Here is a 17,865-nt window from a genome sequence, read left to right as displayed (position 1 = left end):
GAAACTGTTTTTGCAACCATATAGCACTTGGTCGAGCATATTTCCTGATGCTGCCTTCATGTCCTGTCGGAAATATACACGTTAGGCCTACCAGATGATAGGACCCAAAGATTGAAGTGAGTGTGCTTACGACTGTAAAACACTTATACTTGAGTATTTCATTTTAATACTAAATTAGACTTCTACTTCCATTCTATTCAGAGGAAAATATTACTTTTCACACTGCTACATTTATTTGACAACTGTGATTAATAGCATACTCTGCAGTTTCGATAGGCTAAAAAACCTCGCAATCATTTCATAAAGAGGCATTGATACAGATGAATCACCCCACAGTAAATAAACTAGTTGATCTAGCTGTAGGCTACCTTTTAAAATATGTAGTATAGCATGTTGTGGTAATACAGTATGAAGGACACAGATGCATGTTCTATGGAAAATATTAACATTTAGTGTTTACGGAAATGATCCTCTCTACTTACAAAATACACAGATGGTCCCTTTCACTGAAGAGTGAGGTGAATTATAGACTTTCTCATAAAAATAAGTTCTTATTTAGCTAATACACAAAACAGACATTTGTGCTTTGACATATGTTGAATCAGCTGCTTTGAGGAGAAGAGGTGGAAGAAGAGGAAAGCAAAACGAATACCTGTTTTTTTTTACAAAATGTATAGCCCTCTCAATTTGATTTCTTTGTTTCCTCCGTGGAAAGTACAAGCTCAGGCCCAGAGTTCTGAGGACAATGGAGAATTGCAGAAAGGCAGGGGCAGATAAAGTGCATGAGACAAGATAGAGTGCTGGATTTCTTTCTCTTTTTTTTAACAAATGATGCCTCCTCTCTAGAGCACACAAGTACAAGAGTTTCAGCTGCTCAGTCAACAGTTGGAATACATGAGAGAACAGGGAAGAGGACTAAACAATTCCATATTTCGCCAGATCGCTGAGCTACTTGTCCCCGAAGGCTTCCCATAAATCCCTGTGATGTCTGTGCCAAGATCCTCCAGCCAGGGATGTCGTCTCCGAATCTGAGTACGTTCTGATATCTGATAAGTACAAACTGAGAGACACAAGTTTTTAAATGGCAAATAAAGAAAATTGTGTGTGTGTGTGTGTGTGTGTGTGTGTGTGTGTGTGTATGTGTGTGTGTGAGAAAGAGAGAGAGAGTGTATGATCTTAATTCCATCTCACCCCTTCTAGCCAGGTAAGAACAAAAAAACATGAGATGCAACTCTCAGTTCTTCTAAACCTTTCCTTTTCCCACTGCTTTGTATTAATTTCAATTTAAAGATTCATATATTGCTGTGCACTGTAACTTTTATTTAATTTAGTTTTTACTCTTTTTATATTTCCTTTTGTTTATTTGATATCTCGTCTTAATGCATTTTTAAGTCTTATATACAGCACTTTGGATGGCCTTGCTTTTGAAAGGTGCTACATATAGCATGCCTCTCCTCTGGAGATTCATCTCTTACCATCAACCAATAACCTCCCCAGGTGTCATTACAGTCAAATCAAAAGCTTGTCAACATCTAGACATAACACCAAAGCATAAATGCATGAGGAATTGATTAAATGTTTTTTTGTTACCAGAGTTAGTAACTCCTCTGGGTTCATCCAAATCCATCAAATAAAAAGTAGACATTATAAAGAAATAGAGACCAGGCCTCGAGCAGTAGCAACAAGAAGGCCGGCCCAGCATAAAGAAATATTTCTTTATGAAGGCTCCTCAGTATGAATCTCAAATCTCCATTCAGCACCTTTTTAGCCATGATACACAAAGGAAACTATAATAGCCATCATTCTGTCTGTCTTCTCTTCTCTGAAGCATTCCATCACACCAAAGGAGAAAATTCAAGTTTCATCTTACCTTAAAGTGTTTTTTGGTGCTGTGTGATAAGCCTGGCTTGTTTCTCGCTTGTGGTGTTCCTCTGTCTGACGTTCCCTTTTTCAAAGTCCTCCGAGCAGCTAATCCCCTCAGATGTTCTGTCTTTGTTTCATGTGCCAGCTGTGCTCTGTCCTCTTCCGTACCAGCTCAGCCACGATGGATGGGATAAAGGAGAACCAGATAGAAATACAAGGTGTATTTCAAGTAACTGTAGATATATATATCTGTCGATGTGAATTGAATTGAATGAAGGATGTTTTTATTCATTTGCAGGAGTGGGTGACAGTAATTAGCATGACTATCAAGTTGAAGCCAAAGAATCTGATGAAAGATTATATATTGTATAAAAACATAAATAGTAATACAGTACATGCATGTCACATAAAATTAGAAAAAATAAAACACCATACATGGGTGTAACATTGACAGTCATTGCACTGATGCATAGCAGCAGCAATTCCATTTCCCTAAGCTGTCCTGATTGAATTGCAAGGACAAAAACAACAAAGAGTCAAACAGAGTCAAACACTGTTCTGCTTTGGAGGTATAATTAGTAAAGCAATGTGGAGAGCACACATGTGCACAAATAATGGCACTCAATAACTTCAAGAACACAAAAAGGTGTAAATTAACAGCTGCTCTGAAGTCTCTTATAATTAATAAATTAATAAGACATTTTCTCCCTTTTCTGCATCTGACTGCTCCCGTCCTTTTCCCTTTCTATATTGACTTAGTGTAGTACAATTTTGACTTGTACTTTTCAGAATGAAATATTGTACGTTTTACTACTTCACTACATTTATTTCACAGTTTTTACTTTTTACATTTAACAAAACATATTTATATGATATGATGCTATATTATACTAATCTAGCCAGTAGTATACAAAGTATCTGAACGTGGCTCCACATTGATAAACTTCAACGTTAAAAAGGCTCTTACATGTATTATTTAGTGATCAAAACAGAATAATATATTTTTTAACACTTTGAAAGGAGCCATTCTGCATAATGAATACTTTCTGATAAGTCTTCTTTACTTTTACTTGAGTAACATTTTGAATTCAGTTCTTTTGTTCATAATTAAGTATTTTTATACTGTGGCATTTCTACTTTTACTTAAGAAACATCTGAGTACTTTTTCCACTTCTACTATAAGTCTACATGTATGATGGTATGGAAGGTTTTACATATTCACTTAATTTACTGCCATGTAGTGACTTGAAAACAATTTCCAAATATTTCACAAAGCTTCATAGCAGTTGGTGTTATAGAATGACACCACCCTATGACACAGAATACATGCAAAGTACTAAAGATTGGGATATAATTTCACTTTATTAGTAAACAAACATATCCTGGCATGAGCATGTGATGTAAGAAGCCCTGTGCCCCATTCAGGTCATCAAACACTTAGTGACAAATAAAGAACACTTAACCATTCAGACCCTATTCCTTCGCATCGGGGCATGGACTCAGGTTAACTAGTGTATTCACTTGTACATATAGCCTAAACCAACGAGTGAGACTGTGTTGCCTAAACACAAGAAGCAGTGTGCTATTCACATACAGTCAGTAATACACAACTGTAAATTAACAACGTTCTTAACACAAAGCCCTATACAAAACATACCAAATTATATTCATGTTTTACTTTTTGTTTTCATATTCTTGTGTAGTTAAATGCAACATAAATCTAAAAGAGGACATCTTTACCAACATTACTCATCAGTACAGTACCATCATTTTTACTGTGTCGAAGAAAATGTGGAAATAAAAGAGGAATAAATAAAAAGAATAAATAAATGTGGAAATAAAGACAAATAAATGAAAGAATAATTAACATCTGTGGAAATATAAAACAAATAAAGTACAAATAAATAGTTATAAGCATTTCCTTTTATTTATTTGTTCATTTAATTAATAAATATTTAATTTGAAAAATATAAAAAAATATAAAATATAAAAAAAGTATATAGCTATATAGATTGCTCTATTTTTTTCTGAATATATTTAGTTATCTCTTTATTTTCCCATATTCTCATATGGCTTTTGCTTTTCCCTGAAGGGCACAGCTGTCAATCAACTGGCTTTGGGAAGGTCTTCAGTTGATTGACATAGAGTATACAAATAAATACATACAGAAATAAATAAACAAATAAATCAGAAAAATTAGAAAGGCTTATTATTATTATTTAACTAGTTAATTAGTTGCCTTTGTATTTCCACAATTATATGTATTATTTTATTTTATGTCCAAAAATATTTTTTACTTTTTTATTTTTCTCTTTATATTTCCACATTTGTCTTGCTTTTTTATTTTTTTACAGACGTATTCCTATTTATGGCTCTGACTATGTCTCCGCAGTATAAACTCTTATCTTATTATATCTAACCACACTTTTTTCAGGAAGTGGCCTCCACACTACGTATTTTCTGTCACATCTGAACTGAGCTTCAGGTATTATCATTACGAGGGATTAAATGAAAGTAAAATTTTTTTTAGAATTTTAAAGGTGAGGTTGCAAAGCTCAGTAAGCAATACAGAAAAAACTTTTTTGAATTGATTTTTTTATTTGTGTAAGAAAATTTACAGATTGAATTACACATATGAACAATACAGATCATACAGAATGTATTTCAGCATAAACAATTTTATATGGCAGCAAAAAGGCAACTCTAGAATTAAAATGTAATTAAACTTCAGTTCAATTTTTCAAAATCATTTATCATTCCTCAAAGATACATTTTAGATGGATTGCCATTCCTTTAGATTTTAAGGCAGGTTAAGGTGCTAAAGAAATGTGAAAGTATCAAAACGCTAAATCCACAGAAAAATATTCAGAAATGGTACCTTTAAACAAGCCATCAGGACTTCCAACACATGGACTTCTGTAGGGTTGTGATGTCACAACTGTACTAATATATATATATATATATATATATATATATATACACACACTACCGGTCAAAAGTTTTAGAACACCCCAATTTTTCCAGGTTTTTATTGAAATTCATGCAGTTCAATGTCTTATTGTACTCTGAAATGAAAGAACAAATGAACAATTTAAGTTAAAAAAGAAATCATGAAATCAATTTATAAAACAAAATGTATTCTAAATTTTTGACTCATCCAAGTAGCCCCCTTTGGCAGATATAACAGCTGAACACACTTGTGGCATTCTTTCTACAATGGAAATCAAATATTCTTCAGAAAGTTCCTCCCAACTCTGTTGCAGAAGTTTCCATAAATGTGTGGCACTTGTACCGGTAGGTTGCTTTGCTTTCACTCTTCTGTCCAGTTCAATGGGGTTTAAGTCTGGTGACTGTGCTGGCCACTCCATGTTTTTAAGCTTACCATCTTGTTCTTTTTTGCTAAGGTAGTTCTGGCATAGCTTGGACTTATGTTTTGGGTCATTATCTTGTTGTAGGATGAACCACTGACCAACTAGGCGCATACCACAGGGTACTGCATGGCGCTGCAAAATGCTGCGGTAGCCGTTTTGGTTCAGGGTGCCTTTCACTCTGTACAAATCACCGACCCTGAATCCAGCAAAACAGCCCCAGACCATCACGCTTCCTCCTCCATGTTTGACAGTTGATGTCACACACCGAGGAACCATCCTTTCGCCTACTCGGCGGCGTACAAAACTCCTGCGTGATGAACAGAAGATTTAAAATTTTGATTCATCAGTCCATAACACCTTCTTCCAGTCTTCAGTAGTCCATTGACAATGTTTCTTGGCCCAGGCAAGCCTCTTTTTCTTATTCTGACGTCTTAGCAATGGTTTCTTGCTGCAACTCGACCTATCAGACCTGCAGCTCCAAGTCTTCTCTTTACAGTTGAAACTGAGACTTGCTTATTACGAGCACTATTAAGCTGTGCTTGAAGCTGTTGTCCTGTGAGCCGCCTATCACGCAAGCTGTTGACTCTCAGAAACTTGTCTTCTGATTCTGTTGTGGCTTTGGGTCTGCCAGACCTCTTCCTGTCAGAGTTTCCCCCAGTTTCTAAGTGCCTTTTGATGATGAAGAATACTGTCCTCACTGACACCTGGACTTTCTTCGCAGTTTCTCTGTAGGAAAGACCATTCTTAAGTGTTATGATGGGCTGTCTCTCTTCCATTGTTAATTGCCTTTTTCCCGCCATTTTTATAGCAACACACTACTTTCTGCAGTACAATACTGTTCATATAATGCTCACGAAGGTACAGTACCACAGTGTGTTCCAACAATACTTTTATACAAACAGAGGGGGTTGTAAGTAATCCAGACAAGTTGAACACCTGTGGGAATTGGTAGCACCAACTTTCAAAGCTTGATCAAGCTCCATTTCTGCAGAACAGCTTTACATTGTTTACCCATTTTTTGTAAAATACTGAAATTTACATTATTTTTCAGTTTTAGGTAACCTTACTTTTTTTTTTAACCTCAGGCAGTTCACCACTTACCTTTGTACCATTTCAAGCTATTCATTGGACTTGAACTGCTAAAATTTTAATAGAAAAGTAAAAGAATTGGGGTGTATACTGTACTATATATATATATATATATATATATATATATATATATATATATATATAGTACAGTTGTGTTCAAAATAATAGCAGTGTGATTTAAAAAAGTGAATAATGCTCAAAATCCTTAGAATAGCTTTTAATTCCATAATAGCAATGCATTGGAAAGACTGCACATTCAATTCTAAATCAAAACATGACCAAAATTGATCAAGTTTGTGTTATACCTTTACAGAAAGTGAAGAAAAAGGAATATTAGGCTGTTCCTAAAAATAGCAGTATTTGGATTTTTCTTTACAAACTCAAACATTTACTGTATAAACTGAAAAATGTCTCTTTGAATCACTGCACTAATATTTAGTTGCATAACCATTATTTGTGAACTGCTTCACATCTGTGTTGCATGGAGTCGACCAAATTCATGGCACCTGTGAACAGGTATTCCAGCCCAGGACGATTGAACTACATTACACAATTCCTCTGCATTACTGGGTTTTGCCTCAGAAACAGTATTTTTGATGTCACCTATGGGATTGAGGTCTGGGGATTGGGTTGGCCACTCCATAACATCAATCTTGTTCATCTGGAACCAAGACTTACTGGTGTGTTTTGGGTCATTGTCTTGTTGAAAGACCCATTTCAAAGGCATTTCCTCTTCAGCATAAGGCAACATGACCTCTTCAAGTAATTTTATGTATTGAAACTGATCCATGATCCCTGGTTTGCGATAAATAGGCCAAACACCACAGTATGAGAAACATCCCCATAACATGATTTTTGCACCACCATGCTTTACGATCTTCACAGTACTGTGGCTTGAATTCAGTGCATGGGAGTCGTCGGACAAAATGTCTGCGGCCCCTAGACCCAAAAAGAACAATTTTGCTCTCATCAGTCCACAGAATTCTGCCTTGGCTAGTCAATGTGTCCTTTGACAAATTTCAACCTATTCAGTACATGTCTTTTTTTCCAGCAATGGGACTTTGCGGGGGCTTCTAGCTGATAGCTTTCCTTCACAGCCTTCTTCTGATCGTGACAGTACTCACATGTAACTGTAGTCTTCTTTGATTTTCCTGGAGCTGATCATTGGTTGAGCCTTTGCCATTTTGGCTATTCTTCGATCCATTCGAAAGGTAGTTGACAGTTTTTTCCCATGTCGTTCAGGCTTTTGATGCCATTTCAAGGCATTTGAAATAATTTTGGAGGAGCAGCCTATAGTTTTTTGCACTTCTTTATATGTTTTCTCCTCTCCAATCAACTTTTTAATCAAAGTCCTGAGTATTTCAGTGTGAAATGCACTATATCCAGCATGCACATCATTTGCTTCCTTCCTTCCTTAAATATGGGCCATAATTGACGCCTGTGTCTTCACAGAATCAACTATTCTAATCTCACTATTTTGTACATGCCCCTTTCTATTACAGATTCAATTAAACAGAATGAGCAGCATGCATGTCATGACTGTTGGGTCTGTTGATTTTCTATGACTCTACAACACTTACTAGTAAATTATTTGCCATGTAGAAATATTACTTCTACCAAAAAATTTGATTTATGAGGTTAGTGATGTTGGACTGCTATTATTTTGAACACAACTGTATATAGATAGATAGATAGATAGATAGATAGATAGATAGATAGATAGATAGATAGATAGATAGATAGATAGATAGATGGATAGAAAGTGCTGCTACAGTGCCGACTGCATTCGTTGTGCAGACATGCAGACGCGAAAGATCCTGAAACATTGACCAATCAGAGCAGACTGGGCTATTTTGGGAGGGGGGTTGGAAGAGACATGCGCTACAAATGGAGCATTTCAGGCAGAGGATGAATACAGATCTATTCAGACAGACTGTATGAGAAAAATGTGTTTAATACGAAACGTTTAATGCTGAACGGTGAACTGTAAGCAGAGTTTAAATAAATGTCATATCTGATCAAAGTGTCAGAGTTGTCACATTGTGATTGTTGCCACAAATGCAGTAATTGTCTCTGTTTACTGAGCACTACTGTATTACACAAAACATTTTTTGTTTTTCATCCACTTCATCAAAATTAATTTCCATTTCTGTTTTTCTTTCTTTCTTCATCTCCTTCTCTGGATAAAATGGGGTCTCCAGGATAGCTTTGTTTTCCTCTGATGTCAGCTGACCTTCACACAGGAAGTCATGGATCTTCTGCAATGAATCCAATTCTGAGCGCCAAAGTGCAGTTCTGGCTCTGATGAACTGAGAGACTTCAGATTTGCTGCCTTTGGCCAGACTGATGCTGTCCTTACAGATGAAGAAGATATCCATGCCGAGGAAAAGAGCATTGAGCCCGATGAGCCCGGCCCTGGCTGACTTGGAGAGAGCAAGAGGCCCTTTGACTGCTGCCTGTCCGATATCTGGGATATCTGCTGCCACCCTGGGCACATTACGTAAGGCTTTTACTTCCTGCACTGCCACTTTGCCAGCACTTGCAATCAGCTCCTCACTTTTTAACATCTTTACAGCAGAGGCAGCATTTGAAATCACCTTGCCAACTCCCACAACCACATCTATCGGGCTGGTTCCCTCTTTGATCTCAACCTTCAGACAATCCTGCAGATCATGCATATCCTTCATGAAGCTCTGGAAGACTTCACTGGCTTTCTTCTGTTGTGTAACGTTTACTCCAATCTCTGTGGCAGTGGTGACAGCACTGTTGACTCCGCTGGTAATTCCCAGCCCTACCCCAGTCATTGTCAGCACTAAAGACGCTCCAGCTGTTACAGGACTTAATGCCAAACCAATGATGGAAAGCACACCTCCAACTGCCCCCACTGAGCTGCCAGCCACACTGGAGATCCTTGCCCCCGTGTTCATCCTGTCGAGCTGAACAGCATTCTCCTCCAGGTCTTTTAGGAACTGCAGCATCCGGGGCTGTCGCTCGCTGAACATATCGATGAAGTCAGAACACGGCTCGTCCTGATACAAGAACACCATACGGAAGCTCTGGTTCATCCTGATGAAGAGAAAAGAAGAAAATAGGAAAGACTAAATAAGATGACACATCAGTATGTTACTTTAAAATTCAGTAGGAAAATAATGTATTTGGGATCTGTTTTTTGGAACACACATAGGGGAGGCTACAAGAAGCAGTATAATCTACATAAAACTGAAATAAGGAAAAGTGACATTTCATAAAATAAACTACAAAATAGACTGGGGTATTAACTCCTGATAGACAAGAACCATAATTTACAATCAAAGTATCCATTCATTTCTGAGTTTATGCAGTTCATTATAAAAATCATGAGTTGTGAATTATAATAATTTTGCCTCTTGTTTAGATAGTCCACAGCCCTGCTGCTGTGTCTCGAGCTTCTCATCAACTTTTTTCTTGTTTTATTTTGTTATTTTGTGTCTCCCCGGACCACATTTTGCCGTGATGACACACACACAGACTCAGACTCAGAAGGTGAAAACAATACCAGTGTTGTCATGACTGGTAAATAAAGCAGCTCTGTGAGGCTGTGCTTAGGCACAGCGGTTTGTTGAGTCAAATGCTAACGTTTGCATGCTAACATGCTGAAGGCAGACAGCTAAAATGTTTACCATGTTCACCATCTTAGTTTAGAGTATTAGCATGCTAACACTGTTAGTGTTGTTGTGTGTGGTAGTGTCAGTGTTTGCTAATTAGCACTAAAAAGACAGTAAATCTGAGGTTGATGGGAATGTTTTAAGTTTTGCAGGACAAATTGCAGTATTACAATTACTGGACAAATGATATGTTTGACCTCTTGGTGGTCCTAGAGGAAAAGCCAGAGAATCACCAAAATCAAAGATTTCTCCTCTGGGGAACATGTTGTGCCGATCCATGCAAAAAAAAGAACTTAAAAAAAAGTCCAAAAAGATTTATCATTTTGGACTGTATGTCTACATTTACATTACTGCTACTCATAACAACTTGCACATCTGTGTTGACATGACATTTGGGGCCAAAATACATACATCATAATCATACCTGATTTCATCAAGCTGATTAATGTGATGAAGCATCCTTTGTATGTCATCTTCAGACAAATCCACATCGAGGTCCACCAGAGATTCATTATTCATCTCCAGGTAAAAGTCACTTAAGGAGCTATGAAACAAAGTTAGTTAATAAAACAGATCTTTTTTTAGCAAAATATGTATATTATTTTGAAGAAATTAAAGTATACCTTTTCTCTAACTTCTCGCAGATTTTCTGGGTGGTCTTTATGTAACTGTCCAGCTGATATGCCAGCACTTCCACATTCTGAAGTTTAGGAAGGAAGAAAACACTTGTATCGCTTTTAAACTCGAGGAGATGAGGGCAGATTATCCGTGCAGCAGAGATGACAACCTGAACATGTTCAGGACTGATCCCTTCTGGCAGATGGAACACCTGGTTCTCCTCCATGAACACATGAAGTGAGGTGACCGAAAGATTCTCCACAGCATCCAGAAAGCAGTTGAGCTTCTCCAGGCCTCTCAGAGTGTCCTTCAGCACAGCAGCCAGCTCCGTCTCCAGCTCTGCACGCCTGCTGTCTGCAGTCACCTGGGTCGCCTTGCTCTTCATATATTCCCAAAAGCCCTCACCTTTGTTGTCAGCCCTGTCTTTGATGTCCCACATCATTTCCAACTCTGTCTCCCTCCCAAGCATCCATTTGGGTTTCCTCTCACAGAATTTTCTCACTGTGTCGATGTAGATGAGGGTATCTTCGGTGTAGCAGCACAAGGCCTCCTGGAGTTCCTTTCTGTAACAAAACATCATCCAGTTTGTGAGATTTCAAAACAAATTTAAACTGAGCAAAACCCTAGGTTTGTTCTGTGACAGTAGTTCATAAAAGTGCATCCTCATAAACTGTATCATGACTGAAGGTTAAAAAAATACTCAAATGTCAGATTTATTTAACGTCTTCATATAGCATTTAATGTATACAGCAAAGTAGCTTTTAGACTCTTTAGTGAACTTCTAAATCTCCGTTACAATCCTTTAGATTTTCTGTTCCGCCATCTTGGTTTTTCTGACCACTTCCTCGCTTCTGCAGTCTCAACCTTATATATATATATATATATATATATATATATATATATATATATATATATATATATATATATATATATATATATATGTGTGTATGGTCTCAATACAACAATGAAACTAAAGCGCCCCCTTGTGGACTCAATAAACAAATGTAAGACACATAACGTCCCATGTTATAAATCATAAACATTACACTTTCTCTCCTTTCTATGCAAAAGCAGCTCAAAGACTCTGTAGGACTACCTTGCAGCAGACATGTTTCTCCTCTTGGTCTGTGGTCTTCGGTTCGAAAATATTTCAAGATTGGACATCCGCTCGTTAACTGACAAAACGACAACAGCTCACATTGTTTGGTTTCGTTTTCCTTTTTTCGACAACACTCAGCAGGTTGAACCACCCACCTCAACAATTTCTGATCTGAATGTGGTAAACTCGTTTAAGGCTCGGCAGTCAGGTGATTTATTAATTTCGGAGGCACCACACCTCCCAAAAATCATTCAGGCAGTATACGCTGCTAAGCATATTACTGCCAGCCACAGGTCAAAGTTTGATAGATGCTTTGAGTTTTAGTGTGTCCAGTCCTGTATCGTAGCAGGGAGAACTGCTTTGGATATATAGTTTCTCACTGTGTCCAAACCTCGTTTCTTCTCCTCGCGGCAGATGCATTTTTGGGACGTCCTGTGCTGAGATCGACTGACGGATAAGCCATCCATGGGATCAAGGAGACGAGGAGGTACAATCATCCAAAACATCCGTGCTGGTACCATTGACATATATAAAAGGCTGGTACCATAGACAGTATATAATGGACCAATAGATAGTGGTTCTCAACATAGGGATCGGGCCCTCAGGAGGGTCGCAAGATCATTCATGGGGATCCCCAGATAGTTGTGAAGAAAAAGTAAAATTACATATTTTAGACTGGGGAATAGATTTTACATTACTGTGTGAGTTTGGTACCTTTCATGTGTTATATTCAGTAGTTCATTTGTAAATCAGGAGGTCCTGGACCACAGAAAGAGTGATGTTCCTATAGGTCAGGGGGAGCAAATAAATCTCACAAAAATAATTACAAAAAAACTTCACAGTGCCAGGAGCTCATTGGACAATGGCAAGATGCTAGCTGTTAAAACTAAACAGGAAAGTCATTACAAGCAAATCACTATTTATTTACATTTATTAATTAGAGCATTCACAATAATCAATCAAAGTGGTATGTAGACAATTATTTAGGTGAGTATTATTATTACAATCAAATAATTATTTAAATACTTAACACACATTTTGTTTGTTGTATGCTAACCAACGTTGTTTGGGTTAAGATGTACATGTATACATTAGTGCAATCTTAAGCATGTTTCATATAATACAGTGTAGTTTAGCAAGTGATGATACTGCACTGGTGGAATATCTCTCTCACACAAGTTTTTGGCTAAGTCCAAAATTTCTGATTTCTGCCGCCCTCAGCAAAGTTTTCCATGAGTCCAGATTATGAGGTGACACCACGTTTGAGTCAGAATCCTCATCAGAGAAGTGGATGATACAGTCCATGCGGCTCTGCTTCCTTGGCAGGTAACTGCTGCCTTTCACCTGAAGTTGAATCCATTCTTACTCTATTGATGATTTAGCTTAGCCTGGGTAAACCCTAACGAACTTCCATTTCATATGAATCTAAAAACCTTAATTATCCTTTTTTTTCTTACCTTAATTATCCTAAACTAAAATATTATCAACTAATATATGACTTGGAAAATTAATTATGCTAAATAGCTAAATGATATTGTATTTTTTATGCTAACTAGCTAGCTAGCGATTAGCATCAGCGAATAGTATTAGCATTGCAAGCTACCATAACATAAGCAGTTTAAGTAAATCTTTGTTCAAATATCTAGTTAGCTAGCTAAATTTATTAGGGACAAATAAAAAGGGCACTTTGGTGAAACTTTGCTATGGTGAAAAAAGTCATAGTATAATATGTCTAAAAAGAGTCATAGTTGAAAAGATATTGGTCTTCAGTTCACACTATCCTAATTGTATTAGCCTGGGAATAAGCCGCCAACCTTGTGGTTATGGGGCAACCACTCTACCTCCAAGCCACAAGACACCAGTAGTATTGTATGATTGATGATTAGTCATAGTATAGTTTGTCAAAAAAAAGTCATAAAAACTCTTTCTAAGCATATTAGCCTGGGAATGAACTGCCAACTTTGTGAACATAGAGCAACCACTTTACCTCCAAACCACAAGACACCAGTAGCATACTATGGTTTGTTGTTGGTATGTCGAAAAAAAGTCATGAATAGTCATAGTATAGTATGTCAAAAAAAGTCATAGTATAGTATGGTGAAAAAAGTAACAACAAATTCTTAGTGTAGTATGTCGAAAAAAGTAATAAAAAAGTCATAGAATACTATGTTGAAAAAAGTAATAGTATAGTATTTCAAAAAAGTGATAAAAAGTCATAGTATAGTATGTCGAAAAAAACACTTAATATCCAATCTTTCTCTTATCACCCTAAGCTATCTGACCTGGCATACATGTTTATGTTTTCATCATTTGCCTCTTTCACTTAGTATGTTGGACCTCAAAAATTGCTGAGACATATAGGACTTGAACATTTTGAACATGTCGAAAAAAGATTAAAATTATAGCATGTTGAAAAAAGTCATACTACAGTATGTCGAAAAAAGTCATAGTATAGTATGTAAAAAAAGTGATAAAAAAGTCATAGTATAGACAACATGATATCATGACTTTGCGTAAACATACAAGCGACTTTCTAAAGCCACGTGGCGTGTTATCGTGAGGCTACGTGATATCGTGAGGCTACGTGATATTGCGAGTCTACGTGATATCGCGAGGCTACGTGATATCGCGAGGCTACGGTTGGGGTTCGGAAACGTCACACGCACAGACAGTTAAAGAAATGCGGGTTGGGTTTAGGAAAAGTTGAAACAGTTGGGATTAAGAAAAGAAGAACGGGGTTGGGTTAGTAATGTTCAAATGAAGCTTCGCGAACCACTGTCTTTATTTTCTGAGCTCACTAGATGGCGCTCTCTGTTCAACAAAGGTTTGAAAACACACTAAATTGCCATTCCTTTAACCTTTTCTTTGAACAGAGAGCGCCATCTAGTGAGCTCAGAAAATAAAGACTTGGTTTCCGAAGCTTCATTTGACCATCACTAGGCTGGGTTTAGGAAACGCAGGTTGGGTTTAGGAAAAGAAAAACTGTCAATGGAGGCCAAACGGCATTGATAAAAATGCTAAAAAGCGAGTATGCGTGTTGATAACATGCCAATAATGGCATACGAATTGTCATACATACACCATTTAATGAGATCAGTCTGGTATAGTATGTCGAAAAAAGTGATTAAAAAAGTCATAATATAGTATGTCGAAAAAAGTGATAAAAAAGTCATAGTATAGTATGCCCGAAAAAGATAAAAAATGTCATAGTATAGTATTTCAAAAAAGTGATAAAAAAGTCATAGTATAGTGTGTCCAAAAAAGTCATAGTATAGTGTGTCCAAAAAAGTCATAGTATAGTGTGTCCAAAAAAGTGATAAAAAAGTCATAGTATAGTATGTCGGAAAAAGATAAAAAATGTCATAGTATAGTATGTCAAAAAAGTGATAAAAAAGTAATTGTATAGTATGTCAGAAAAAGTCATAGTATAGTGTGTCCAAAAAAGTCTTTTTGAAAAAAGTGATAAAAAGTCACAGTATAGTATGTCTAAAAAAGTGATAAAAAGTAATAGTATAGATCACATGTGTCAAACTCAAGGCCCGCGGGCCAAATCCGGCCCCTTGCAGATTTAGATCCGGCCCATATATCAATCTAGGTTCACAATCGATTTGGCCCTCCTAGTTGTGCAATAAACCAAAAACACAGGACATTGTTTTTTAAACTGTAATTACCTGACATTCAAAGCAGAATTTGGCAGATTTGCCGACTCTGAGACTCAGAAATTCCCCGAGAAACAGAGAGAGTTTTCATATTCAGGCTGTGAAACAAAAATGAATCATTGTTTTTGCTTGATTTGCTAAATTTAGTGATGGCTAAGGAACTCTTTTGATGACTTTTGTAGAGCTTCATGTCAACAAAAATGCAACAAAAAGCCACAAAAAAGTTGTAACAAAAAAAAAAAAATTGGAAAAAAGCTACCAAAATGTAAAAAAAAAAAAAAAAAAAAGTGACATGCAGTAACAAAAGCACGTCAATAAACTCCACATGTCTGGCCCTTTCTCTTTTTCCAGTGTGGCCCCTAGGGAAAATTAGTTTGACATCCCTGGTATAGATTGTCGAGAAAAGTCATAGTATAGTATGTTGAGAAAACGTTTTCATCGTTTGCCTCTTTCACTTAGTATGTTGGACCTCAAAAAATTGCTAAGACATGTAGGACTTGAATACTCAACCTTCTGTCTTTGGAGCCTTTTTTTTATCCTCCAAGCCATCTGATCTAATATAAAAACTGTGTCTGTGGCATGTTAGTCTCTTTCACTCAGTGTATAGGACCTCAAAACGTACTGATACATGTAGGATTTGAACACTAAACCTTCTGAATTCCATCATCATAGTAAATCATTTCGAAAAAAGTAATTAAAGAAGTGACAGGAACCCAACTCTTATCTTCATGTATTCTTTGTTCCTGTAATGTAGGTCTTCAAACCAATTGTATCATCTAGGATTTGAACACCCAACCATCTATCTTCCATTTTTTCCTCTTATCCCTCTAAGCTAACTTCCTCTAACATAAGAGTTTAACACTTAACCTTCTGTCTTTAATAGTATAGTATGTCGAAAATAGTGCTAAATAATTCATAATGTATTAGATCGAAAAAGTCATAGTATAGAATGTTGAAATAAGTGATAAAGCCATGTATGTCAAAAATATCATAGTATGTCGAAAAAAGTGATAGTGTAAGTATGTTGAAAATTGTGATAAAAAAAGTCATAGTTGAAAAAAGTGATAAGAAAGTCATACTATAGTATGTCGAAAAAAGTGACGAAAGAGTCATAGTAAAGCATGTTGAAAAAAGTAATAAGAGAAGTGACAGGAACACGACTCTTATCTTCATCTTTCTATATTCTTCATTCCTATAATGTAGGTCTTGAAACCAACAGCATTATCCAGGATTTGAACACCCAACCCTCCGTCTTCCAATCCTTCTCTTATCACCCTAAGCTATCTGACCTGACATATGTGTTTATGTTTTCATCATTTGGGTGTTTCACTTAATATGTCGGACCTCAAAAACTGCTAAAACACGTGACTTGAACACTCAACCTTCCTACCGTCTGTCTTCCAACCATTCTCTTATCCCTCTAAGCTCCATGACCTGTCACAAATTTCATGCCTGTGGCATGTTTGTTGTTGTCATAGTACAGTTTGAAAAAAGTGATAAAAAAGTCATAGTATATTATGTCGAAAGAAGTCACAGTATAGTATGTCGAGAAAGTCATAGTACAGTTTGTTGAAAAAAGTGATAAAAAGTCACAGTATTGTATGTCTAAAAAAGTCATAGTACGGTATGTTAAAAAGTGATAAAAAAAAGTCATACTATGGTATGTCGAAATAATTGATAAAAAAGTCACAGTATAGTATGTCAAAAAAAGTGATAAAAGAGTCATAGAATAGCATGTCAAAAATAGTAATAAGAGAGTAACAGAAACAAAAATGTTCTCTTCATGTTTTTGAGTTCTTCATTTCTGTAATGTAGGTCTTGAAACCAATAGCATCATCCAGGATTTGAACATTCAACCCTCCATCTTCCAATGTCTCTCTTATCACCCTAAGCTATCTGACCTGACATACATGTTTATGTTTTCATCATTTGCCTCTTTCACTTAGTATAATGGACCTAAAATATTTCTAAGACATGTAAGACTTGAACACTCAACCTTCTGTCTCCCCATCATTCTCTTATCCCTCTAAGCTCCCTGACCTGATATAATATTTAATGATTTTGGCATATTCGTGTTTTTCACTTGATATATTGGCCCCATAAAACTTCCTCATCACATAAGACTCGCTTCCCTCAACCTTCTGTCTTCCGAATACTAACTTGTCACCCTAAACTATCTTACCTAACACAAAGTTCATGTTTTTGTAAAAAAAAGTCATAGTATAGTATGTCGAAAAAAAGTTTTGGTATAGTATGTAGAAAAAAGTGATTAAAAAAAGTCATAGTCTGGTATGTTAATAAAAGGTCATAATAAAGTCAATGAATAGTATGTCGACAAAAGTCATAGTATGATTTTCGACATACTGTACTATGACTTTTCTATGATCTTTTTTGACATACTAAACTATGACTTGGGGGAGGGATTGGGTTGATATGAACAGTAAAGAAAGAAAGACAAAAAATGAAAACGCACTTGTTGTACTGGGCTTAATGGGAGTTAGCAACATGGGTGCCATTGCTGA

The 17,865-nt window shown here is 36.5% G+C and overlaps 1 protein-coding gene and 1 long non-coding RNA gene across 2 annotated transcripts; one reads left to right on the top strand and one right to left on the bottom strand.

Moving 5' to 3' along the window:
- On the top strand, positions 1 to 10,000 carry LOC114569336 (uncharacterized). Its single transcript, XR_003694396.1, has 3 exons — positions 1 to 116; positions 940 to 1,032; positions 8,525 to 10,000. It is a non-coding gene; the product is annotated as an uncharacterized LOC114569336 (long non-coding RNA).
- Positions 8,260 to 12,250, bottom strand: LOC114569333 (uncharacterized). The gene is made up of 4 exons (XM_028599158.1): positions 11,682 to 12,250; positions 10,591 to 11,148; positions 10,392 to 10,511; positions 8,260 to 9,389 (listed from the first exon to the last, which is right to left on the bottom strand). The coding sequence occupies exons 1-4, from the start codon at positions 11,747 to 11,749 to the stop codon at positions 8,411 to 8,413; spliced, it is 1,725 nt and encodes a 574-aa protein (XP_028454959.1). The 5' UTR covers positions 11,750 to 12,250; the 3' UTR covers positions 8,260 to 8,410.
- Between the last annotated feature and the right edge of the window lie 5,615 nt (positions 12,251 to 17,865).

The sequence above is a fragment of the Perca flavescens genome, chromosome 15 (assembly GCF_004354835.1).
Source record: "Perca flavescens isolate YP-PL-M2 chromosome 15, PFLA_1.0, whole genome shotgun sequence".
Classification (NCBI taxonomy): Eukaryota; Metazoa; Chordata; class Actinopteri; order Perciformes; family Percidae; genus Perca; species Perca flavescens.
This window is presented reverse-complemented; position numbering and strand designations above follow the sequence as displayed.